Here is a 24,847-nt window from a genome sequence, read left to right as displayed (position 1 = left end):
GCCGCCGGCGGCCCCGCCAGGCCCGGCCCCGCCGCAGCGCGGGCGGTCGGTGCGCAGCCCGGCGCCCGCCCGGAGCCCGGAGCCCGGAGCCCGGAGCCGGATCGCGGGCTCGGAGAGAAGCCGACCGACCGCCGCCCCCAGCCAGGTGAGGGCTACTCTGGGGCGCGGGGAGCCAGGCTTTCTCCTTGACTGGAAGCGTGGGCCGGGGAATTGGGTCCTTTTTCCCTGAAAGGAGGACCTGGGAGCTTTTTTTCATGAAAGAGCCTCAAGGGCTTTTACTCTGAAGGGATGGATAAAGGAAGGTCTGGGGGAGAGAGGGTCTGGGGTACCGTTTTCCGAGGGCTTTTTTTTTTTTTTTTTTTCATGAGAAAGGATTAATTGGCTTCGTCTGTGAAAGGGGGACTTATCTTCTTGGGAGCCTGAGGGGTTTTCAAGGTAGGTGGGGAAGGAGGTTTGGGCAGAGCTTGAGGGAGGGGGTGATTGGGAATTGAGGTTTGGTAGGGAGGGGTCTCTAGAATCCCCTTAGCCTGACATGGCTGCACCTCCACCCTCGGTTCCAGGGTTCTGGGTCCGTCCAGCGCACTGTGTCCTAGTTTTTTCTCTTTGAGGATGATTATTTTCAGCCTCACCTGGATGGAGCTAGGAACAGCCATTTCCTTCCCTGGAGCTGTGATGCCCACCTGACACCCGCTACCTCTGACCTGCTCCGGGAAGGGGGTTTAGGGAAGGATGGGGACCCACAGATCTGAGAAATGGGCAGTGGTAGGTGAAATGGAGGCTGGGTACTGGACACACAGGAGGACCCTCTGGCACTGGCAGGAAGGCTTGGCAGGAAGATTACTGAGGGTCGAGTGGGCAGGTGCTCCTGGGGCAAGACCTGCTAGGAGAGCAGCAGTGTCAGGAAGAGTTGAGATGTTCCCAGAAGACAAAAATGTTAAGAATATTTTTCTGGTTGGTTTTGCTTTCTTTCCCTTTCACCCTAGATCCCAAGACTCATTCCACTTCAATTTTTGTGAAAAGTGAAACTGAGGCAGATGACAGGTTGGCTGGAAATAACTGTGTTTAGAATGGAAAGGTGGTGGAGAGGAAAGCACACTGAATTCGGAGTCAACAGACCTCAAGGCTTGCCTCAGTGCTCCATGAGTGGCCTTGGGCCAAAATGCTTCCCCTTTTGGGGCCTTGGCTTTCTCCCCTATAAAACAGGAGAGGGCCCACCTGTCTCGCAGGTTGGCTGTGACACCAGACGTGTCCAAAGAGCTCTGTGAAAGGGACTGCACTGAATACTGTGAGGTGCAATCTTCACTACTGCAATGCCCCCCCTCCCTGCCCCTGCCCTCACCAAGGGTACTGGCTAGCCCATGGGACACCTTTGTAAGAATGAGAAAAGGTACTTCCTGTGTAAGGAGAGAGTGTTCAGCTGGGCTAGGGACTTGGGGGTCTTACTATGAGAATTAGAAAAAGGCACACTTTCCCCCAGGGGCAGCAATTCCACACAGTTGGGCAAGTAGAATGTGGGTTGGACTCCAGCACCCACCTAACCTCAGGTGAACGTCCTGTGTGCAGCACATCACAGCTGCACCTGGCTACCCTTCTTGGCAGGTTCCCGGTGTCTCTAAGAGACACAAAGATACACACACTCCCCGGGCATTTCCCATAGAGGCCCACGGCCTAGACTGTTACCAGCTCATTTTCTTTTCTGCTTTGCCTCCACTTCAGGTCCTCAGGGTATTCAATCCCCAAAGCCTATGCCCTACTAGGAAGCATTATGTAATTCTACCCTTGGAGAGTTAGTCCTCTGAGTTAAGTAGTGCCTTTACCAAGTTTCCAAGGGTAGGAGTTACTGAACCCTAACCCCTTATGTCAAGAACTTGATCATCAACTATACTCCAATATAAAATTAAAAATTTAATTAAAAAAAAAAAGAACTTGATCAGATCGATTTTCTCAAAAAATTGACTGCAGTGCCATCCAACGAAGGTGTTCACACCTGCCTTCTCAGAGCATCCTCACAGTAAGCTTGTGAGGCAGGTCTCCTCCCCAGTTACACAGAGGGAGCCATGGCCAGAGAAATTAAGGAACTTGCCTAAGGTTTCACAGCCTGTAACGGGTAGAGCCAGGACCTGGGCCCAGGTTTAGCTGTCCTCTCCACTCCACCACTACTACTGAGGAACCAAGCTGCTGACCTCACAGACTTGCCAAAGCCGTGCTGGAATTGTTGCTCTCCCACTCTATCCCCAGCAGCCCCTGGCTCTCTCTTTCCCCTCAGTGACCAGCCCCCAAGCCCAGAGGAAGGAGTCTCTTTCTCTTACTCTGATTTTACAGGGGGAGGGAGCTACCTCAAAGCCCATCTGTTCTGGCCTCTTTAGTGCAAGAAGGGCCCCTGGAGAGTCCAGAGGTCCAGCGTGGGAGCTGACCCTTGACTGGGTCAGAGGCCAGGAAATGGGTCAGGGAGCGGCTATTTCCTTTCCTGCCAAAATGGGGGCTTAACCAGCAGCCATCATGGAGGATATCAGTATAGAGAGCCAGTGCCTGAGAGAGGGGCAGGCTAAGTAAGGACCATAGAACAGACACAGGAAAATGCACCAAATTGGAGGCTGAAGGAAACTCAGAGACCCCCTGACCACCTTCTGCGTTTCCAGGGCCCCTGGGTGTCAAGGAGGAGGGGATGTGTAAGCCCAGCAGACAGGGCTATAGGACCCTCTGACCAGAGCATTTGTGCTTGCATCTATGGTATATGTCTGTGATCTTTCACTTGAAAAAGGAGTTCGGTGGTTACAAAAAAAGAAGAGAGAAAAAAAAAAACCAAAACTGGCCTAATCCAATGGCCCCCAAAGTGTGGTCCCTAGACTAGCAACATCTCTGCATTACCTGGGAACTTGTTAGAAATGCAAATTCTTGGGCCTCATACTAGATAAGGTGGGGGTGGGAGCCAACAATGTGTGTTTTAACAGGGTCTCCAGGTGACACTGAGGCCCCATGACGTTTTAAGAACCACTGACCTAGTCCAAGTGTGTAGGAAACTAGGAGTCCTAGTTGTGGGTCAAGGGCGAGTCTGTGAAGGGAACCCGTCTCCAGGCCGCCCCTGCCCAACCCTTGTCTCCTTTCCTTCGTGCCTCCCTTTCCAGGCGCCATGCTGCCGCTCCTGCTGGGCCTCCTAGGCCCGGCCGCCTGCTGGGCCCTGGGCCCGGCTCTGGGCTCGACAGAGCTGCGCTCAGCCTTCTCGGCAGCACGCATCACCCCCCTGGAGGGCACGTCGGAGATGGCGGTGACCTTCGACAAGGTGTACGTGAACATCGGGGGCGACTTCGACGCGGCCACCGGTCAGTTCCGCTGCCGCGTGCCCGGCGCCTACTTCTTCTCCTTCACGGCTGGCAAGGCCCCGCACAAGAGCCTGTCGGTGATGCTGGTGCGAAACCGCGACGAGGTGCAGGCACTGGCCTTCGACGAGCAGCGGCGGCCCGCCACGCGGCACGCCGCCAGCCAGAGCGCCATGCTGCAGCTCAACTACGGCGACACGGTGTGGCTGCGGCTGCACGGCGCCCAGCAGTACGCGCTCGGAGCACCCGGCGCCACCTTCAGCGGCTACCTGGTGTACGCCGACGCCGACGCGCCTGCGCGCGGGCCGCCCGCGCCCCCGGAGCCGCGCTCGGCCTTCTCAGCGGCGCGCACGCGCAGCCTGGTGGGCTCGGACGCGGGCCCGGGGCCGCGGCACCGGCCCCTAGCCTTCGACACTGAGCTTGTCAACATCGGCGGCGACTTCGACGCGGCGGCTGGCGTGTTCCGCTGCCGCCTGCCCGGCGCCTACTTCTTCTCCTTCACGCTGGGCAAGCTGCCGCGCAAGACGCTGTCGGTGAAGCTGATGAAGAACCGCGACGAGGTGCAGGCCATGATTTACGACGACGGCGCATCGCGGCGTCGCGAGATGCAGAGCCAGAGCGTGATGCTGGCGCTACGGCGCGGCGACGCCGTCTGGCTGCTCAGCCACGACCACGACGGCTACGGCGCCTACAGCAACCATGGCAAGTACATCACCTTCTCCGGCTTCCTGGTGTACCCCGACCTCATCCCCGCCGGCCCGCCCGGCCTCGGGCCTCCGGAGCTCTGAGCCACGACCCAGAGATGAGCCCCGGGCGGCCCGGGGCGTGCATGCCAAGCCGGGACCGCGGCCCGAAATGTCCCGCCGGCGCGAGCATGACGGCCCGCCCAGCGTGGCTGGACTCTGCGAATAAAGTGGGCCTGCGCCGGCGCCTGTCTGCCGGGGTCCTGCGCTTTGTCTTGACTGCAACGCTTTTGTCTCGAGCGGGGCGGGAGGGACTGACTACAGCTGGCCTCGGGTGGGGGTCGGAGGGCAGAGGGCAGCATTCAGTCAGGCCTTGGGAGGGCGAGGAGGTGGGAATTTGATTGAACCCTACTTGCCTAACCCCGATTTGGGCCTCCCCTTCATGTCCTATTCCAGTCAGTCCCTGTAATTCCTCCCTGTTTACCTACGACGTTACTTTTAGGGCCCATCTGGTTCTTTTTTGTGACAAGGGACTTCACCCTGCTGCCTCACTGGGGCTATGGGATTCAAGGAAACGGTACATTCCTTTTCCCAGTAGGGCGTGCGCATGGGACAAGCAGTTGATATCTGGTTGCCCTGATTCCTGCCCTCCCGGGATGAGGAGGGTGGTTTGCTCAAGGCACTGGTTAAACAACTTACTCTGAAAACAGAAGAACACAGGGCTGCAGGAGGCTAGAACAGAACATTTTATGGGATGAGCTACACAGGATCAGGACTACACCAGCCAGCCTCAGTCCCCTTCCAGTCTTACTCCCTCCTCTGAGCCTTGTCGATATGGACCAAAAAACACTTCTCACTTCCCTGCCCCCCAGAAGATAATGTTCCTCCACCTGCTTCCCTCCATTCCTCCAACAGACTGACCTAAAAATGTACAGTCTATTCTCCTAGCCCACATGGGGTACTTACTTGGAGGCTTAGGGACCCCCAGAGCCTTGGTTGGGTTTAAAAGAGGTGTCTACATTAGGACTGGGCACTGAGCACTTACGAGTTTCCTGTAGATTCTGCCTCTCATGGGACTGCCTGGGTAGGAGTTGGAGGGTCTGACCTAGCCTTACTTGGGAGCTTCCCTTTCAGCATCCCTTAAACACACTTCTCAACCCTGACCCCTACCCACCCCCCCCCCGCCCCCGCCACACACACTGCCTGCAAGTCCTGCCCTTAGGTCTGTGCCTGCTGCCTGGGACCCAGAGCCTGGGCCCAGGGAAGAAGATGGGGGAGGGGTAAGCTGGGGTCTGGGGTACAAGCCGAGCCCAGAGGCCCGAACACAGTGGGAAAAACCAGGTGCCAGATGGAGGCCCCTGGCCAAGATGGGTCTGGCTCAGGTAGGGGGCGGGGTGGAGGGGGCTGGGGTGGGAATGACAGGCAGAAGGGGAGGGTTAGGGGAAGGGGTCAAGGGTAGAGGCCGAGGGCCCCAGAGAAGGGGGCTGGCCCTGGGGGCAGAAGCCCTTGCACAGGTCCCAGAGTGTTTCCTGTGCCAGGAGGACGAAGACCTGGGCCCAGCGACCTCTCTCCTGAGCCTCACTAGCCACAGGGAGCCGGTAGACACAGGACAGGCCTGTGAGGAGCAGATGTTCAAAGTCCCAAGGGCTAAGAGGGGGTCCCTTCCGCAGGTCCTGGAACTGCTGCAGCCGCTGCTCAGCACCCTCCAAGTCACTGGGCACATGGTGCTGCAGGAGGAGACTGAGCCGGCGGCCGGGACGTGTGGATGCCAGTTCCTCGTCCTGGATGTGCAGCTGCCCCATGATATCCAGCTCCAGCCCAGACCAGAGCAGCTGCAAGGGGAGCCATGTAAGGGGTGGGCTGGGGCCTAGGGAGCGGGGCCGGGGGGGCATAAGCAGGCAGTAGGACCCATGCTGGGTTGGCTCCCCTCCCCAAGCGGCCCCAGCTTGAGGCATCCCCCTTCCCAACCCTGAGCTTAGGGACATCTGGACACTCCCACCCCCATGTCCCAGGCTGGAGGAAAGACCTCAAACATCACTTCCGGGGCCTCTGGCTCCTGCAGGCCACCTCCCACGTTGGTGCTGTCCATGGGCTGCCCTGGGGCAGCAGAGAGGAGTCAGGGCCCTGCCAGGCTCCACCCTGAACACCCCAACCTCCCACGAGTCCCTTCAGGCTGCCTGGTAGGGGTGCCTAGAGGTTCTTCTATCTACAAAAGAACAGGAATGCCATCCCATGTCCACCTCCCCCTACACACATATGCACATTGACATTGACTCTCTCATTCACAAGGCATAGGTCTTGTGATCCCAAAAGCATCATCCCAAACGCAGATACTGTCTTGGCAAACGTCCAGGACTCCTCCTTGAACTTCTACAGTTCACTTGGCCAAGGGCTCCAGGCCAACGGGTCACAAGACACTTCACTTCCCATTTCTCCTTCCTATATAATCATCTAGGGACAGCGTGACCTGAAACTGCCAGTGACCCTCCCCAAAGGTCAAGGACCCCTTTGAGAAGAACCTATTTCTTTCCTGCTTCTCGGTAAGTGACCGTGTGCAAGGCAGGGAGGCCAGGCAAGGCAGGATGTCTGTTGCAGCTTCCTTCACCCCTCTTCTGGGGTGCTGCCTAACCCTTGGAATGATTGTCCTAAGCCCAGGGCAGGTTAAGAGGTCCTCCTTTGCACACCAGCCAGAATAAACCCCAGGCCCATTGAGAGCACCTAGGGCTATCTCCCCTCACTTCACCCCGACCCTTCTGGTTCTGGATGGGGCCCACACCTTTCCCTCCCCCACCCCACAGCACAGGTCAGCCTGCTACCCGTCATGCCCTCAGTTCCTAAGCCCTGCTAGGCTCAGATAGGACCAAGTGTAACTGCTGTCAGCCAGCAGCCTTCCTTGGCTCCTGTCCACCCCACCCTAAGGCCCCGTACCTGCACGGTGCTGGGTTGTAGTCACCCCAGGGAGGAAGCAAATGGCTACCATTAACCAAGCCAGGAACTGCATCGTCCCAGCCGTGGCCCACCACGTCCTCTGAGTCTTATTCTCCCCGGCTGCTCTCTGCACCTCTGTCCGCCTGCCACACACCAGGGCTCCAACTTTCCACTGCAGGCTCCAGCCGTTCCCTGCTTTGTGTATCATTCTTCCGTGCTTAACAGGGAGGGGCTGGCTCTGGCTTCCTTGGGGCTCTTTCCATCCCACAGAAATGTGGAATCTGTGGTTGTTGGCAGTAAGAGCCTGGCTCCTGGCTTGTCAGGCCCTTAGCTTATTCCTGCCCAGATGGGCGGGATGCTTAGTTAATAGGAAGAACGTGTTTGGTAGCAAACAGCTCTGACTTAGCCCTCCAAAAAGGTAGGCAAGAGGGGCGCTTCCCTGGTGGTGCAGTGGTTAAGAACCCACCTGCCAATGCAGGAGACACAGGTTTGGGTCCTGGTCTGGGAAAATCCCACATGCCGCGGAGCAACTAAGCCCGTGCACCACAACTACTGAGCCCACGTGCCACAACTACCGAAGCCTGCACGCCTAGAGCCCGTGCTCCGCAACAAGAGAAGCCACTGCAATAAGCCTGTGCACCGCAACAAAGAGTGGCCCCGCTCGCCACAACTAGAGAAAGCCTGCGCGTCGCAACTAGAGAAGGCCCGCGCACAGCAACGAAGACCCAACACAGCCAAAAATAAATAATTTTTTTTAAATTAAAAAAAAAAAAAAAGGTAGGCAAGAGCCCAGGCAGTTACACTACTATCTGTCGTCACCCCCAAAACATTCTGCAGCTGAGTCCAGCCCCTGACACCCAGTCCGGCCCAGCCCAGTCCGGCCCAGCCTCCAGGGAGCCCCTCAGTAGCCAAGAGCAACAGCTGCGAAGCCTGGTCTTCCAACTGCCTGGTGTGCTGGCCGAGCGGCCCACTGACTGACAGGCAGAGAAACACGCCCACCTCAGGCACGCGGCCAGGGGCTGAACAGACTGCACACTGGCCGGGTGCGGAGTGCTGCTTCCTGGCAGACAGACCTGCAGCTCCTGATTGTCTTTTGCCCCAGACTGGGACCCCCTTTGCTTGCTTACAGCATTCTCGGCTCAGGCCAGAGTGCAGGAAGATTCCCTTAGCCCAAGCATGATGGGCTGTCAGCTTGCAGGGAGCAGGACACAGGGTTCAAAATGAGCTGAAGCTCTTCCTGGCTCTGACTGTTGGCCCATGGAACCCTGCGATTGTTTACATAGCAGGAGGATGAGGGTGGGCGGAGGGTGCCCTATTTCCACCCAGGCCCCTGGAGCCGTCAGCTGCCGCCAGACGGTATGCTGTAACAAGGGGCTTTCTCCAGCAGTTGTTGAGACCCCTCCAATTCTCAGGAGAGGCCCTGCCACACCCATCCCGAGCCCTGTGGATTGTGAGAACTTTCAATTTCAGCTCCAGAATCTCTCTCTCAGAAGTATATCCAGGGCTTCCCTGGTGGCGCAGTGGTTGAGAGTCCGCCTGCCGATGCAGGGGACGCGGGTTCGTGCCCCGGTCTGGGAAGATCCCACATGCCGCGGAGCGGCTGGGCCCGTGAGCCATGGCCGCTGAGCCTGCGCGTCCAGAGCCTGTGCTCCGCAACGGGAGAGGCCACCACAGGGAGCGGCCCGCGTATCACAAAAAGCACACAGGAAGTGGTGAATCTAAGTAGGATTTTATTTACAGGGACGCTCAATGATAGATATGGCGCTTTCTAGGATACACATGCCTTCCCTGAAACTACTTGGTTTCGGGGTTCTTGTCTCCAGCTTCAAGCCTGAGACTCTCAGGGGGCTGGCGATAGGCAGGGAAAGTCTCCCAGGGGCTGTTCAGATCAAACCTGCGGAACTCTTGGGCCAACTCCACTGGCTCGGCCACCACCCGCTTCACCTCATCGTCATAGCGTAACTGCAGAAGAAAAAGGCAGGCTTGAGCACTAAGGAAGACCTTGCTACAGCCACTAAAGGCCCACTTTCCCAAAGCCTTCCTCAGCCCCTTTACTTCTCTGTCCTTGACTCCTATCCCAGCCTCTGTAAGTCTCCATCCTCATCTGTGTTACCCATCAGATCACAACCCAAACAGTCTAAAATGGCCTCTATCTCATGCCCTGCCATCACCCAGGCAGGCCCCCCTGCCCACCATCCCCACATCAGGAGCTCTGAGCTCCTTTTCCACCAGAACTGACTTTGCTCACCCATCCACACACTCTTTTTCTTTTTTGCTGCACTGTGCGGCTTACAGGATCTTAGTTCCCCAACCAGGGAATGAACGTGGGCCCATGGCAGTGAAAGCGTGGAGTCCTAACCACTGGACTGACAGGGAATTCTCTCAACACACTCTTACAAATTGACAGTAAGCGTTTTCCCATGATGAGGGAGCAAGTCAGTGGCTGGAAACAACAAACCTAAGCTGGCAAGCACTCAAGTTCAGGCCCTGTGGCCTTGGCATTATCACTGCCAAGATGCAAGGCAATACATGTGGCATGGCTTTTCTTGTTATTGGAAGATCAGTTGGATAAGGTAAAGACAACTGGGTGCAGGGAATGGGACCATGCTAAACTAAACACTAAAAAAACAGGAGCATTTGGGTATGAAGTGATGGGCTGGATTGCCCAACATTTCTAAAAAGGTACTTTGCTACAAAATCACGTGTGTGTGTATATAATAAACCATCTTCCTGCTAATAACCTGCAACATTTTGCAATCGTAAAGTAAAGCACTGAAATTCTTTATAAGGCTCTTACAGGCAATTGTTACTGGTCTTGCCTCTGGCCATTCTCAAGGGCTGAACATGTAGTGTCTTGCCTTCTCAGAGATCCAGGGCAGGGTAAAAAGATACTCCACTTTCAGATCTTGGTGACAAACTGTGTCCTTAAGTCTGCCTTGGTCATTAAAATGACCATTAAAATAATGGCTAACATCAACTGAACATTTACAATACTCCCCTTTTAAACATACATCAATTAGTTTTCTGCAAATCTACTATTGTTAAGTACTATTATTGTCCCTATTTTGCAGATGACAAAACTGTGTCAGAGTGGAGCTAGGATGGAATCCAGTACTGATGCTCTTAAGCCACCACAATCCAATGGCCATAATTCTTGCCCAGGATCTCTACCAGGTCCTCCCTGCCCAGACTGCTGCCCAGTTCCAAGGCTCCTACCTCAACATAGCCAGACAGGGGGAAATCTTTCCGGAAAGGATGTCCCTCAAAACCATAGTCTGTTAGGATCCTTCTTAGGTCAGGGTGGTTAGCAAAGAAGACTCCAAACATGTCCCAAATCTAGAAAAAAGAGGCACTCAGGCAACCAGCCATCACAGCCAACACAGGGTGAGGGGCTGCACTGTATCCAGTAATTTCAATCAGTTCTGCAACTCCAGCCCAGAAGTGGGTCCACCACGTCCAGTAACTCACCTCCCTCTCATACCAGTTGGCTGCCTTGTACACAGACACAGAAGACTCAACGGGTGTCAGCTCATCTGTATAGGTCTTCACACGGATCCGGGAGTTGAAACGCAGAGAGAGCAAGTTGTAAACAATCTAGGGAGAATGGAGGGAGCTGGAGGACCAAGAGGACCACAGGCTGAGGGGTCTGGGACAGAAGTCCCTGAGTGGGAGCATAATAATGAGGATACAGGGTGGGTTAAAGTTCCACCCTGTGAACCTGCCTTCTGTCCCGAAGTTCAAAACCTCAAGATGCTCTTATACTTGCAACTACTTCCAAAGGCCTAAGCCACACTATAGCTCAGCCTGTCAGCATGCTTGTCTTTGCTCATGCTACTGGATGCCTCCCGACCTGCCCTCCCTCACTGGGCTAATTCCTGGTCTCCTAGTTATCCATTAAGATTCAGCACAAACTTTCTCTCTCCCTTCATAAAAGCCTCCTAGACAGGGCTAAGTGCCTCTCCTGTGTTCTTATAATATCCCATGAATTATGTTATTACAGTAAACTGTTTTATGTGTCCTTCTTCCTCACTAGAGTGTGGGGGACTCCTGGAGGGCAGGTACTGGGTGTTATTTCTCTCTCAATCCCAGGATCTGGCAGAAAGTAGATGACCATACTAACAATAACAATAGCTATATGTATTGAGAACTTATTGTGTGCTAGCAGTCTACCTGTACTATCTCATTTAATCCTCACAACCACCCTATCAGATAGGGTGGTTTTACGCTTTTTTTGTACTTACTTTGCACATAAGAAAACTAAATTCAGAAAAATCAAACAAAATGTTTGAAGCCACACAGCCTACTAATGGCAAAGCTACAATTCAAACTCAAAGTCTGCCTGATTCCGAGGCCCTGGTTTAACTGCTGTGTTGTATTGTTTGACCTGAACAGAAACTAAGGAGGCTATAGTTCCCAAAGGTAGCTATCACCCTAAAACTGTTCTGTCCCCTTTCTCTCCTTTACTCTCCAAACCTCAAATCTCCTGACTGACCTCAAAACGGTTCTGCCGGGTGGGGATATCCACCGCTGTCAAGTCAGCCAAGGATTTGAATTGTGCATTGGTGTGATCCCTGAGGAAAGTCAGCACTGGGATGACTCCATCAGGATGGATACAGATCTCTAACTCATTGAAGCAGGACACCTGCAGACGTGGAACAGGAGAGGAGAAGGAACAAAGTTACAGAGAGAGCAGCTAACATCAGCTGGAGTCTCCTGATTAAAGGCAGAGAAAAAAAACCAAGTTGGGATGGAGGAGTCTCTGGTTTGATTCCAGGCTGCCCACTCCCACATGCCCTAAGAACACAGTTCTTTCTTTCACTGTTTTTTGGGTTTTTTTTTTGGCCGTGCCACGTGGCACGTGGGATCTTAGTTCCCCAACCAGGGATTGAAAGTGCGGAGTCCCAACCACTGGACCGACACGGAAGTCTCAACATGGTTCTTTCTTGACCCAAACCCGAACAACAGTAGTGAATATTACCTGAGCTTGTTGAACATACTTGGGCAGGATTTCAGCCACATACTCTCCAAAAGCTGAGAGCTGCTTGTGGGCCACATCATTCTGTGGTCTGACAGTGGCTGGAAGGAGAAGGCATATTTAAGAAAGGAAAGTAGAAGGCAGCAGCCAGCCCTGCATTCAGTCTCTTGAGCTTGTAAGGGGTGCTGTTTCCCAGTCAGGACTCCCTGCAGAACCTTGAGAAAGGTGAAGTGGAAGCTTCCTCTTCCATGGAACAGGAAGTGATGAAAACATAGGGAAAACGCCACCTACACAGTCCACAAAGACTCACCTTATTACTGCAGCTGGGGTGTGTGACCCTTTTCAAAACTACTCCATGGTTCTTCCTTCACAATGCCTGCATTTCTGCTAAAAGCAGCATATGTCTCAGCTCTATTACCACACTAGAAGCTCTTTAAGTGTGAGAATCAGAACTTCTGCTTCTCTTTATCTCCTTAGCATCTGGCTCATAGCAGGTTCTCCAGCTAAGAGCTTCAGGGCTGAAGAGCCATCACAGATTATGTAGTTGAAACCTTTTTTTTTTTTTTGACATAGATGAGGAAACTGAGGCCCAGAAAGGGGGAAATGTCAGGTTTCTTGACTCCCACTTGGCTTATACTGACTGTAACTTATTTCCGTACACTCATTCGTACAACACTAAATCACTGAGCAACCACACATCATAGGCTGCAGAGTAACTGTTTTCTCTGCCTTTGGCAGCAGGCAGGCCTACTTTGTCACTTACTAGTGCTGTGATCCTGGGCAAGTTACTTCTCTGGACTATTTCCTGCTCTACAGTAGAAGAGCATAATACTATCTATCTCATAAGATTGTTGTGAAGACTATAATCATTCATTAATCGCTTAGCAAGGTGCCTGGCACACAATAAGCATTCAAGTAACGTGGGCTACTATTATAACAAGACTCAGAGGCCCACAGTTTATGTTTCCTGCTTTCAAAGAGATGACAGTTTAATCAGAGAAAAAGGAAATCATGGAAATGGACAAGGGGCAACAGGACCATAACAGAGAGGCCTAAGGGCACAGGGTGGGCCCGATTCTGCCTGCAGAGTGAGGACCACTGGAGTCAGCTCTCTAAGGACAAACAGAGACTTGCCAGGAAACGCAGGAAAGGGCAGCCCAGGACAAGGGCAAACATCTGACAAAGGGAATGAACGGGGCCCCGCCTGTAGTCCCGAGAAGGGCCGGACCCGCACATACTCACGGCGCGTGTCTGCCGCGGCGCTTTCCCTCCTCACCGGCAGCAACAGCACCAAGGGTCTCCAGGCCACTGCATGGGAAGATAGACACCGAAGCGCAGGGTGAGGCCTGAGGAACTCCCTGCGCTGGGCGTGTAGCCGTTCCTGCCCCGGGCCTCAGCCAGCTGTCCACTGCTCACCTCTGGCCAGCGCAGCGGACCCCGCGAGCCCCAGCCAACACCCCCGAGCCGCTGCTGCCGCCGCCGCCGCCGCCGCCGCCGCCGCCGCCGCCATGTTCCCCGGATACACTCCAGGTAGCCGAGGACAGATCCATAGGACACGGAGCCCCAAGGGCACGGACCGGAAACGGAAGTGTGCAACAGATCTTCTTCCGGGCGGACGCGGGGTCGGAAGCAGAGGTTCCGGGTTCCGGGTTCCGGGCTTCGGAATGAAAGGAGGGAAGGAAGGTGAGAAAGCGAAGCCAGCGGGTGGGGAAACCGTGAGGTGAACGTGCCCTAGCTTGGTGTGACAGAGGCTGGAGAGAAGGCAAGGATCCTAAGGAACCAGACTGGTGAGACAAGAAGGGGCGAGAAGTCTGGGTTCCACATTCCACACCCCTCCCCCGCTCCCTGAGCTAAGCTTTTGATGAGGGCCGTTGGGCAAGGCTAGGGGGAGGGGGAGAGAAGAACGGTTTCCCTAGCGGCCGTTTCCCAGGCGACTCCAGGTGGAGCGGGAACCCTGCACGTGGCGATGGGCTTCCTCGGGCCCCGTGCTAGGGACGGCTGGGCTCCGTCTCGAGTTCTGGGAGGAAGCCTTGGGGAGTCATTAGGACGAGCGGGGAAGTGCCGGGGAGAGGCTCAGAAAAGAGCAAATGTGGATCTGAGAGATGTCCTAGGACAAACCTCAGATTGTAAGGTCTGGATTCCCTGCGCGGGGAAAGAGGGGCCTGGGCACAAGGACATGGGGATCTTTTTGTCAGGTTCTGCTGCCCCGAGCCTCACAAGTTTTATGCTAATAGTTATTTGGTTAGTAAGGCTTTTTCCCAGGCTTTTAAAATCATAGGCTTTCTCCAATCCCTCACTTTCCTGTGTTGACCTAAATACCAGGCCTTTTGTTACATAAAGGAAAGGAGTATTCCGTGTTTTCTCAGGGAAACACCCAGAGTACGAAATTTTTATTTCATTAGGAATGTGATGTCATTGCAAGAGAGTGAGTCCAGCTTTGGTTGAAGGAGAACATCAGAGATGTCATTAACAGGGCCAGGACTAAGGCTAATCTGGGCCGACTGTGCCCTCACTTTTCCCTTCTCCCTCCCTGCATTGGACAATTGGATTCATAGGCTGTGGCTATGGATTACTTCAGTTATTCAGGGTGGTGGTGTTTTGCAGACGACTGGCAGAGAGAGAAGTTGGCTACTACCATGGAATCACCAGAGGAGCCTGGAGCATCCATGGATGAGAACTACTTTGTGAACTACACTTTCAAAGATAGGTCACACTCAGGCCGTGTGGCTCAAGGCATCATGAAACTGTGTTTGGAGGAAGAGCTCTTTGCTGATGTCACCATTTCAGTGGAAGGCCGGGAGTTTCAGCTCCACCGATTGGTCCTCTCAGCTCAGAGTTGCTTCTTCCGGTCCATGTTCACTTCCAACCTGAAGGAGGCCCACAACCGGGTAATTGTGCTGCAGGATGTGAGCGAGTCTGTTTTCCAGCTCTTGGTTGATTATATCTACCATGGGACTGTGAAACTTCGAGCTGAGGAGCTGCAGGAAATATATGAGGTGTCAGACATGTATCAGCTGACATCTCTCTTTGAGGAGTGTTCTCGGTTTTTGGCCCGCACAGTGCAGGTGGGCAACTGTCTTCAGGTGATGTGGCTGGCAGATCGACACAGTGATCCTGAGCTCTACACTGCTGCCAAGCACTGTGCCAAGGCCCACCTGGCCCAGCTGCAGAGCACAGAGGAATTTCTCCACTTGCCCCACCGTCTACTCACTGATATCATCTCTGGTAAGTTGAGAGAGGGGGAACATCATACCCAGCTACACCGGTATGATGTTCAGTGAATGTTCTAGTTTAGGAGAAGGGTACCCTCAGGCTTCCTGGTGTTAGTTTACATTATTATTCTTGATAAGAATTTAGATACCTTCTGAGAGAAAGTTGAGATTTAGTAGCTGATATCAGAGACAGAGTCCCTTCCAGACGAAGACGCTAGGAAAACAAAGCAACATTTCACAGTATATACAAATCTTGGATTGAAAAGAAAAAAAACAGCAGCACTTAGCCACAAAAAGTAGTGAGGAGCTATCTGCATTTATATTCTAATCTCTCTTGTGCGTAAGTGGTCTCATCCATTCTGTACTTTGCATGTATTTGTGGGACTAGTTATGTAAGTAAATTGACAGTGAGTCAAGATACCTAAATAAGAAGCTTCTCAAGTGATTTGCCAATTTTTAGGTAACAATCCTGACTCCACAAGTGAGGTATAACCATACTTCAAGTGTGAGTTTTGTAGCCTAGTAAATTGCTTCCATGGCAAGTAGGAGAATATCAAATCATCCATTTTGATTAAAAGAAACAAGGCAGGGACTTCCCTGGTGGCGCAGTGGTTAAGAATCTGCCTGCCAATGCAGGGGAGACAGGTTCGAGCCCTGGTCCGGGAAGATCCTACATGCCGTGGAGCAACTAAGCCCGTGTGCCACAACTACTGAGCCTACACTCTAGAGCCCGCGTGCCACAACTACTGAAGCCTGTGTGCCTAGAGCCCGTGCTCTGCAAAAGAGAAGCCACTGCAATGAGAAGCCTGCACACTGCAACAAAGAGTAGCCCCTGCTCGCCGCAGCTAGAGAAAGCCCGCGCACAGCAACGAAGACCCAATGCAGCCAAAAATAAATAAATAAATAAATTTATTTTAAAAAAAGAAACAAGGCAATTTTATGTTAATTTCTCATACACGTACATATACATACATGGTGGTAGTCTGACAAAGATGTTCACATTTTTAAAGCCACTTGTTCTAAATTTCCCTTTTGGATTGTCAGATTGCCATTGACCATACCTTTCCTCTGGTTTTTACAGATGGAGTTCCATGTTCCCAGAACCCAACAGAGGCAATAGAAGCCTGGATCAATTTTAATAAAGAAGAAAGAGAGGCTTTTTCAGAGTCACTCAGGACTAGCCTGAAGGTAAGGCAGATATCTTTAGGGTTGGGCACCATGATATCCATGCATTCCAGCCATTTATTGGCCTGGCCTCTTTGATGCTGGTAAATAAGTCTCTGGCTTGAAACTGATAAGAGCTGGGGAGGAGAATGTGTGTGTGAGACTAGAAGCCACCAGCCTCTGAGCTCCAAAGCTCCTTGAGAGAAGTACTCTCATCATTACATTAATAATCCGAAGTACCAGCTCAGGATAATTATAAAAAAGGCTGGAATGAGTGTAACAGGTTTTCTCCTCCAGCATAAGGTGCCTGAAAGTGATTAGAGGAGAGTCAGGATGACACACAGTAACTAGAGCAGAGTAGGTTAGAGCAAGGTACAGGTGTGCGGTCTAGGACCTTAAGGATATGTATCTCAAGTGAGCCTTAGCCTAGAACAGATAGATACCATTTATACCTTTAATTTCACCAATAGGAAATTGGGGAGAACGTACACATTTACCTGATCGGGAAAGAGTCATCTCGTACCCACTCGTTGGCTGTGTCCTTACATTGTGCAGAAGATGACTCCATCAGTGTAAGTGGCCAAAACAGCTTGTGCCACCAGATCACTGCAGCCTGCAAGCATGGCGGAGACTTGTACGTGGTGGGAGGGTCCATCCCACGGCGCATGTGGAAGTGCAACAATGCCACTGTGGACTGGGAATGGTGTGCGCCTTTGCCCCGTGACCGACTCCAGCACACCCTGGTGTCTGTGCCCGGGAAAGATGCCATATATTCACTGGGTGGCAAGACGCTGCAGGATACCCTCTCCAATGCAGTTATCTATTATCGGGTAGGTGATAACGTCTGGACTGAGACAACCCAGTTAGAGGTGGCTGTGTCAGGGGCCGCTGGTGCCAACCTCAACGGGATCATCTACTTACTAGGGGGGGAGGAGAATGACCTGGACTTCTTTACCAAACCGTCCCGACTCATCCAGTGCTTTGACACAGAGACAGACAAGTGTCACGTGAAACCCTATGTGCTGCCCTTCGCTGGCCGCATGCACGCAGCTGTGCATAAGGATCTGGTGTTCATCGTGGCTGAAGGGGACTCCCTGGTGTGCTACAATCCCCTGCTAGACAGCTTCACCCGGCTTTGCCTTCCTGAGGCCTGGAGCTCTGCCCCATCCCTCTGGAAGATTGCCAGCTGTAATGGGAGCATCTATGTTTTTCGGGACCGATATAAAAAGGGGGATGCCAACACCTACAAGCTTGATCCTGCCACTTCAGCTGTAACTGTCACTAGAGGCATTAAGGTGCTGCTTACCAATTTGCAGTTTGTGTTGGCCTAAGGCTGTGAGGGGAAGAGTGGCTGACTTTTGCCCTCCCTTTCTCCAGCACCTACCCATCCAAACTCAAAGTCCTGGAGGTCCCCATTCAGGTACTATGTTATTTGTTGGCACATGTTGGAAAGGCAGCGCCTCAACCCTTGAACTCATAAGGGTGTTCCGTTTGGGGCTTTTTAGACTGCTGCTTCTCAGCTGGCTGCTTGAACTGAGAGTAGGCCAGCCTGTTCGCCATCCCCTTGTAATCCTGTGCCTCCCTACAGAGCACGTAGAGCAAGCCTCTTCTCCGCCCTTAGGCACAGCCTCCCCTCTTCACCTGATCAGTGTTACATAGAAGCACCCCTGATCCCGGGACAGAAGGAAAGATGCCCAGTATTCCTTTTTTCCCATAGCCTGTTAAGTGACTAATTGGTCATTTTTCCATGAAGAATTAGGTGTTAGAGTTCTCCTTCAGGCTTTGGTTGGGAGAATGGACTAAGCTGAAGGTGTCCTTCACCAGCAAGAGTCTACCCTAGAATTTAGGACGTTTGTCTGTTGTTTTTCATCTGTCTGTCAAGAAATGTATACTTTGGTTTTATTTTTGGCTTATTCCAAGGAGTAAGCCAGAAAGAAGTAGAAAGAATTATTTCTGATTAATCGCAGAAACTTTTTTCAAACTCAAATATATAAGGTCTCTATTCTTTTAAAAGCTCTAAGCTAAGCCAAGAGCTAGGAACTGTTCATACAAATAAAAGTTTTTGAAGGGATATGTGTGTCTGTTTTGAATTCTGAAGGGGTGACTTCCTAAGGGAAACTAATTACATACCCACACATTTCTAAGTCAGTCACAATACTGATTGAATCCCATACTTCCTTGTCTGCATACAGGATGACTGCTCCAAGTGAGGAGAGCCCCATAGGGCCAGTGAATTAGGATTCTGACAGTGGCAAAGAGCCATAGCTGAGTTTTTCTCTTCTCTTTTCCTAGTGTTAAACGTCTTTGAGTTATGGGGGTAAATATCATTAGGCACGACATCAGGTGCACGACAGATTTCTTTGACCTTTGGAAATAAACCCTTATCCTTGTCCCATATCCCCAGGCCCCATGAATAGAAGCCACACTAAATCTTCCTAGTCACACAACAGTGTTATTTCAAGAAAACGAAACAAGACACAGGGAGTGAAATTAACCATTACTTAGCACATTTCTATTACGTCAAGTTTGGGCTTAAGCCCCTTTGGTCCTGTTCAACATTCTCATTCTGTAGCAAGCCAGGGTTGTCCTGAGTTCTTTCTAATCCATGTACTTCACATCTGCGATGTGTGACAAGTCTCGTTCTTTGCTGCTCCTGCAGTGATCACCCTGTGGAACTCTCTGAGAACTTCCAGCTGGCCAGGTCTGATGTAGATGTGTGACCGGATTTTGGTGATGGCTCTTACGGCCTCCTCTGGAGTCCAGTTGTACACCTGAAGTGCAGGGTTGGGAAATCAGACAAAGAAGGGACCAGGTGTTAAGGTGTCCTTGACCCAATAACAAGTGCTAAAGGGCTCTCAGAATTTCACTTTTTTAAAAATTCCACTTTGCAGGGAGTTAAAAGCTATGCCCCACATATTATAAGTGGGAGAGCACTTTAACCCCTTCAGTCAAAGTCCCACAATTATATGCAATAGGCTGGGGGAGGTAAAGGGGGGGGACCCAAATCAGTCTTTCTAATTTTTATTCTGCCAAACCCTGGAAATAGAAGGTTGAACACATGAAGCTGAGATCCTAAATTCAAGCGGGCATAGGCCTACTAGATGTCCTCTCTGAGCTAGGCTGTTGGTTACAAGAGTTTCCTGGAAAGACTACACAGTTGATGTTTCTATGCAACTTGTCACCATGTCTAGAAAAGAGTAATTTTAAAATTTAACTAGGAGGGCTGTCTTTGTGTCCTCAGGATACCTACTGATTTAGAACTCAATAGAATCAAGAAAGTATAGATTTTTAGCCTGCTGGTTCAGTTCTCACTTTGCCCAAAATATCTCCTGACACCCAGTTTCCAGCAAAACAGAGTCCTAATGACCAAAGCTTTAGTATTGTTAAATCATATATTCACCAGTCCACAGTAACACAAGGCCAGGCTGTTTATCTTTACATTTCCTTTTTCCTTAAACTATCTACATTACTTAGTAAATGCTCTGCAGGGGCCTCACAGGTAACAAAAATGAGCCGGGGATTTGTAACAGGAAAGGATGGACTAGAGTACTGGCTTCTAAATGTTTTTAAAAGCATCCCACCTGCCAATCATAACAAATTGATAGGCAAAATTCTGTTGGAGCCACTGTTTCTAGAGATTAATGTCCAGAACTTTACTCTGAAATACTTAAAGAAACGTGAGTCCTATAGAGCTGCAAGTGATCAGCACTATTATCTACAGAACTAGATTTCCTGACATGTTTATAACAAGTGTTTCTAGCCTTTTGCTGGTATTAGCATCCTTTGCAACTCCATTTTTTGAGTGCTTGTTCTAGGTCAGTGCTTGACATACTTTCTCATTCAAGCTTCACAACACATTTAGTTTGAGGAAATTGAGCAATGGAGAGGGGAAGCCACTTTTGCCTAAGGTCACACAGCTGGCCGGTGAGAAAGCCAGAGGTCAGCCTGTCTGCAAAGTTCAGGTGCTTTCCACCTCCCAACAGCCTGAAATTGGGAACATGGCTCCTAGCAAGGTCTGCCAGTAGACTGGAGATCTGCTGTAAAGGGGACCGGTCCAGAATGACCTTTTCTACCTGAATCAGATATGCTGCCACCATAGTGGCACTTCTGGAACGCCCAGCCTTACAATGTACGTAGACAGACTGGCCTAGCAACTGGTACTTGAGAGCAAACTGGACTCCTTTCTGGAGGTTAGCCAAGGTTGGGACTCCGGTCATGTCTATCGTGCTGAGCCGCAGCTGCTCGACTCCTGCATTCTTCCACTCCTGGAACGAGGTCCACCAGCATAGAAAAGAAAATGAAAAAAGCCTGATGTGAATGGTAGGAAGATGGGCTCCCAAGAGGCAGCAAAACAGCAAGGAAGCTTCACGGTTTACTACAATGTGAATATACTGTTTACTGTTTGCCTAAAAAGAAACTTCTTTCAGAAATGTCTTTAAAATGGCTGACCTACATGGCTGGTCTTTCATCACACAACAGCAATGCTGCTGAGTTAGGATTATGTCCAAGATTTAAAGTGTTCTTAAAGTACCATTAGGAGCTTTAGTACCAAAGCTAAAGTATTTGAATCTTTAGCTACAAAATACGAGCTGTATAAAATTCATCTACAAAAGCTGTGTAACTATTTTCACATGATCCAGCTGCAAGGCTGGACTACTACGTTTTGCAAGAACTTTCTGTTTCTCTGTCCATAAGCCTCCTCTTTTTTACCACTTTTTTTGAGAGGGTATGTGGCAGAAAACAGAGTTATTTTAAAATTAAAATAATGCACCTACTTTTGTTAGTGCAATATTATCACTTAGGAGGAAGAAAAGAATAAACAGGAGAAATAAGGCCTCTGGCAAACTGGGCAACTTTATTTTTTATTATGCCTTAAGACTTCAGGTAGGCTCCAGCTACTCTTGATATTAATCACTTTAGCAAACCAGAAACTTATGACTCCGAACGAGGGTCAATATTTTATACAGCTCATGAAATTAACAAAAAACAGCAAAATCTGGCAGCATGGGGCTTATACATCAATTATGTCAGAAACACCTAGGGAGCTTGCTAAATGTTCAGATTCCTGGGACCCCACCCTAAAGTTCCTGAGTCAGAATCTCTGGGGGTTGTACCTAGGAATCTGCTAGTTTAACAAGACTGCCAGGTAATTCTTAGGCATATTAAAATGTGAGAACCACAGCCTTGGAGATTTCTCTAGGCTAGTGGGATAAGATAGCTGCTCACAAATGTCAGTTGCCTCACACCCAGAGACGAGCACTTTCTGTGACTTGCTTCGCAGGGTGGACCACGTTAAGGAACATTCACCATTTTGGGTAATAACTCCTGAGGTCTTGTGGCAAAATACTATGGGAAATCCAAGGAACTGTTACCCATTCTTTAAAAATGTATGCCATCACTGATCAATATATTTTAAATGTGAGTCACAATTTTTTTAAGATTTCAAAAAAATCTACAGTTGAAATAACTGCATGTTCATTAGGCTCTATCAGTACAGTAAACAAGAAAATAATTGTGCAGTGCTAATAGAAGTCAAACACTATAAAGATAGGGCAACATCTAATAACCATTATGAACAGTTCCACAAATAAGCATTCACATCTAATGAAAATTATGATTTAGGCCTGAACTTTATTTATGACAGTGCTCTGGAGTTCCACTATCATCTCTAACATGTATATAAAATTCCCTCAAATCAAAACCAAATGAACCCTATGCAGTTTTTGCAATGGGTTGTTTTATGATAAATTTACCGGGGATTGGCCGTAGCTTCTCTTTTTACAGTTTATAGGACCTTCATCTTGAATATCTAACAGTGTCTGATCCATACTTAGTGCTGAGTAAGTGTCAAATGAATGAAAGCAAGCCACAGAAAAGTTGCCTTTCAGTTCTGGTTACTGATTTGAGTTACCGACATTAAGAATACATTTGTGCACAAAGGAATAATCAAAGTTTGTCAACTCTACTTTTAAATGCCTTTCACATCAGTTTTTATTTCACAATTAATTTCTACCCCCAGCCGCAGCCATTTAAGCTTAGAGGGCCAGATCCTCCCTGAGGAGGCAAAAAAGCCTGGGACGCCTGTCTCTGCGGCAAGGTCACCTACAGCACCCCCTCCCCCAACCTCCTCCGGCTCGCCAGGCCCTGTGTGGTGGGCGAGGCCGGCGGGGCGGCTCGGCCCCAGTTCTGCCCACGGGCCCCGGCGCCTCACCTTTGGGGAGTTGCACAGGAACCTCGTCTCATACTCCTCGTTCATGGTGATCAGCCCTCGCACGTTCTCGTCCTGTACCAGCTGCCGAGGCAAAGAGGGGGCTCAGAAAGGGCCGCCGAGGCCCGGGCGGCGCTCGCCTGGCTCCCAGCCCCGGCGCGGCCCGGCCTCCCGGCCCGGCTCACCCGACGAGTCATGTTCCGCAGCGGCAGCGCGCCCAGCAGCACCGTGTTGTCGATACGGTTGTACCAGTCGCGGTGCGCCGGGCCCGGCATCTTCCCGCGGAACAGTGTGTACAGCAGCGTCGGGTAGAAGAGCACCCGGGCCAGGCCGGCCTCCAGCAACGTGCCGGCCGCCATCCTGCCCTACCCGGCCCGGCGAAGCGACGACCTGCCCTCTCCCGGGCTCGCGGGGGGCGGCCGCGAGGAGGGCCAGAAGAGCGACGAGGCCGAGGACTGCGAGTCGTCCGCGGCCTCCAGCGAAGGCGACACGGCCGGCGCGGGCCTCTTGAGCACCGAGACCTCGGGCCCGGCCCCCAGGGACACTTCGGGAGAGCCTGGGCCCCGTGGGACCGGCACCATGTCTCGGGAGGAGGGGCCGCCGGCCTCGGGGGAGGGACCAGGGCTTCCCGGGCGGGAAACTGGGACCCCTGACGAGGGAGGGCGCGTCCTCGGTCCAAGGTTGTGAGTTTGCCGCGTGTGAAACTGTGATCGCTGCCTGTGCCATTGACCCCCCTCCCGAGGGAGGGGGCTGGGACTCCAGGTGAGGAGGTCTCTGACCCCTGCGTGTGAAACTATGACCCCGACCGAAGGAGGCGGGGCCCTGGCCAATGGCCAGTGGGCCTGTGACACCTTATCCAACTACCGGACAGAGGGAGGGGACTGTTATCCCAGGTGAGGGGAGACATGTCTCCAAAGGGGAGACATGACAAGGAGACTCTCTGGTAGGGGGAGCCCTGAAGGAGAGACTGGAAGGGACTTTGAGCTTTTAAGTAGAGAGGCTTGTTGGAGAGGCCCTGATCCTGGACAAACAGGGGACCTGGGCTCATCTGGCCCTTCCTTCCCAACCTATCCCCCATCTGCCTGAATTCATGGCTGCCTCCTCCTGCACAAACTGCAATCAGTATGTGTGTGTGTGTGTGTGTGTGTGTGTGCGTGTGTGGAGTGAAATATATCAATGTTATCTACACTATTTATGAAAATATATTAATATTAAACATATTATGATAAACTTAAATATAAAACCCACAACCTGCAAATAGGCGAGAGGAATAGTTGTAATGCTGATTATTTATATTTAAATAGTACTCTGAAACGTGCATCTTGTGCTTTTTAAAAAGGTTTATCTCCTTATAAAAGTAATACATATTCATAACAACTGGAAAATACAGGAAAGTAGCATAATCCTACCACCTCAAATACATTTGTTTTTTCTTCCAGTTTTCTTTTTTTTTTTTTTTTTTTTTTTTTTTGCGGTACGCGGGCCTCTCACTGTTGTGGCCTCTCCCGTTGCGGAGCACAGGCTCCGGACGCGCAGGCTCAGCGGCCCTGGCTCACGGGCCCAGCCGCTTCGCAGCATGTGAGATCTTCCCAGACCGGGGCGCGAACCCGCGTGCCCTGCATCGGCAGGCGGACTCTCAACCACTGCGCCACCAGGGAAGCCCCTACAATTTTTTAATATAAGTTTATTTATTTATTTATTTTTGGCTGCTTTGGGTCTTTGTGGCTGCACTCCGGCTTTCTGTAGTTGCGGTGAGCGGGGGCTACTCTTCATTGCGGTGCACAGGCTTCTCATTGCGGTGGCTTCTCTTGTTGTGGAGCAGGAGCTCTAGGTGCAGGAGCTTTAGTAGTTGTGGCTCGCGGGCTCTAGAGCACAGGCTCAGTAGTTGTGGCGCATGGGCTTAGTTGCGCCGCGGCATGTGGGATTTTCCCGGACCCGGGCTCAAACCCGTGTCCCCTGCATTGGCAGGCGGATTCTTAACCACTGCGCCACCAGGGAAGTCTGAAAACAGAAATTTAAACCACAGTAAAGTATCACTCCACTTCTACCAGAATGACTAAGATTAAAGGACTGATAATACCGAGTGATGATGAGGATGCACTGTTAATATTTTAATATTCTTTCTGGGTTTTGTCCCTTTCAACGAACACATTCTCTAACAAAAATGGGATTGTTCTGTACCTGTTAATTTGTTACCTGCTTTATTCACTAAGCATGTGTCATGAATATTCGCCCACAATTAAATATTTTTCTGTATCATTATTTGAAAAAATATATAATATTCTAGGCTATGGCTATATCATATACTTTATCAAGTATTTGATATACTTGATAAAGTATATCAAGTATATACTTTTTTA

The 24,847-nt window shown here is 51.2% G+C and overlaps 5 protein-coding genes across 7 annotated transcripts; 2 read left to right on the top strand and 3 right to left on the bottom strand.

Moving 5' to 3' along the window:
- The first annotated feature begins 6 nt into the window (after positions 1–6).
- On the top strand, positions 7–4,257 carry C1QTNF4 (C1q and TNF related 4). Of its 2 annotated transcripts, none has more exons than XM_029209561.1 (2): positions 7–145; positions 3,126–4,257. In XM_029209561.1, the coding sequence occupies exon 2, from the start codon at positions 3,131–3,133 to the stop codon at positions 4,103–4,105; it is 975 nt and encodes a 324-aa protein (XP_029065394.1). In that variant the 5' UTR covers positions 7–145; positions 3,126–3,130; the 3' UTR covers positions 4,106–4,257. The 2 variants fall into 2 exon arrangements, with proteins under 2 accessions (XP_029065394.1, XP_029065392.1); XM_029209559.1 differs by lacking the exon at positions 7–145 and adding an exon at positions 1,378–1,387 and having other exon boundaries at positions 3,126–4,125.
- Positions 4,258–5,436: 1,179 nt separating this feature from the next.
- FAM180B (family with sequence similarity 180 member B) lies at positions 5,437–7,136 on the bottom strand. Its single transcript, XM_029209392.1, has 3 exons — positions 6,929–7,136; positions 6,027–6,097; positions 5,437–5,832 (listed from the first exon to the last, which is right to left on the bottom strand). The coding sequence occupies exons 1-3, from the start codon at positions 7,134–7,136 to the stop codon at positions 5,437–5,439; spliced, it is 675 nt and encodes a 224-aa protein (XP_029065225.1).
- Positions 7,137–8,640: 1,504 nt separating this feature from the next.
- NDUFS3 (NADH:ubiquinone oxidoreductase core subunit S3) lies at positions 8,641–13,470 on the bottom strand. Its single transcript, XM_029208876.1, has 7 exons — positions 13,320–13,470; positions 13,146–13,211; positions 11,907–12,004; positions 11,421–11,570; positions 10,397–10,522; positions 10,145–10,264; positions 8,641–8,890 (listed from the first exon to the last, which is right to left on the bottom strand). The coding sequence occupies exons 1-7, from the start codon at positions 13,411–13,413 to the stop codon at positions 8,723–8,725; spliced, it is 822 nt and encodes a 273-aa protein (XP_029064709.1). The 5' UTR covers positions 13,414–13,470; the 3' UTR covers positions 8,641–8,722.
- A 19-nt stretch (positions 13,471–13,489) lies between these two features.
- Positions 13,490–18,350, top strand: KBTBD4 (kelch repeat and BTB domain containing 4). 2 transcript variants are annotated; one of them, XM_029208873.1, is made up of 4 exons: positions 13,490–13,690; positions 14,508–15,128; positions 16,197–16,303; positions 16,750–18,350. In XM_029208873.1, exons 2-4 carry the CDS (start codon positions 14,540–14,542, stop codon positions 17,608–17,610), a joined length of 1,557 nt encoding a protein of 518 aa, XP_029064706.1. In that variant the 5' UTR covers positions 13,490–13,690; positions 14,508–14,539; the 3' UTR covers positions 17,611–18,350. The 2 variants fall into 2 exon arrangements, with proteins under 2 accessions (XP_029064706.1, XP_029064705.1); XM_029208872.1 differs by having other exon boundaries at positions 13,552–13,586.
- Positions 18,351–18,769: 419 nt separating this feature from the next.
- On the bottom strand, positions 18,770–23,145 carry PTPMT1 (protein tyrosine phosphatase mitochondrial 1). The gene is given in 4 exon segments (XM_029208875.1): positions 18,770–19,050; positions 20,353–20,544; positions 22,491–22,571; positions 22,673–23,145. Coding segments are annotated over 4 exon segments (828 nt in total). The 5' UTR covers positions 23,069–23,145; the 3' UTR covers positions 18,770–18,891.
- Positions 23,146–24,847: the final 1,702 nt, after the last annotated feature.

Source organism: Monodon monoceros, unplaced genomic scaffold (genome assembly GCF_005190385.1).
Source record: "Monodon monoceros isolate NGI ecotype Baffin Bay Population unplaced genomic scaffold, NGI_Narwhal_1 Super_Scaffold_7, whole genome shotgun sequence".
In the NCBI taxonomy this organism is placed as follows: Eukaryota; Metazoa; Chordata; class Mammalia; order Artiodactyla; family Monodontidae; genus Monodon; species Monodon monoceros.
Note: the sequence above shows the minus strand (reverse complement) of the source record. Positions and strands in the feature narration are given on the sequence as shown.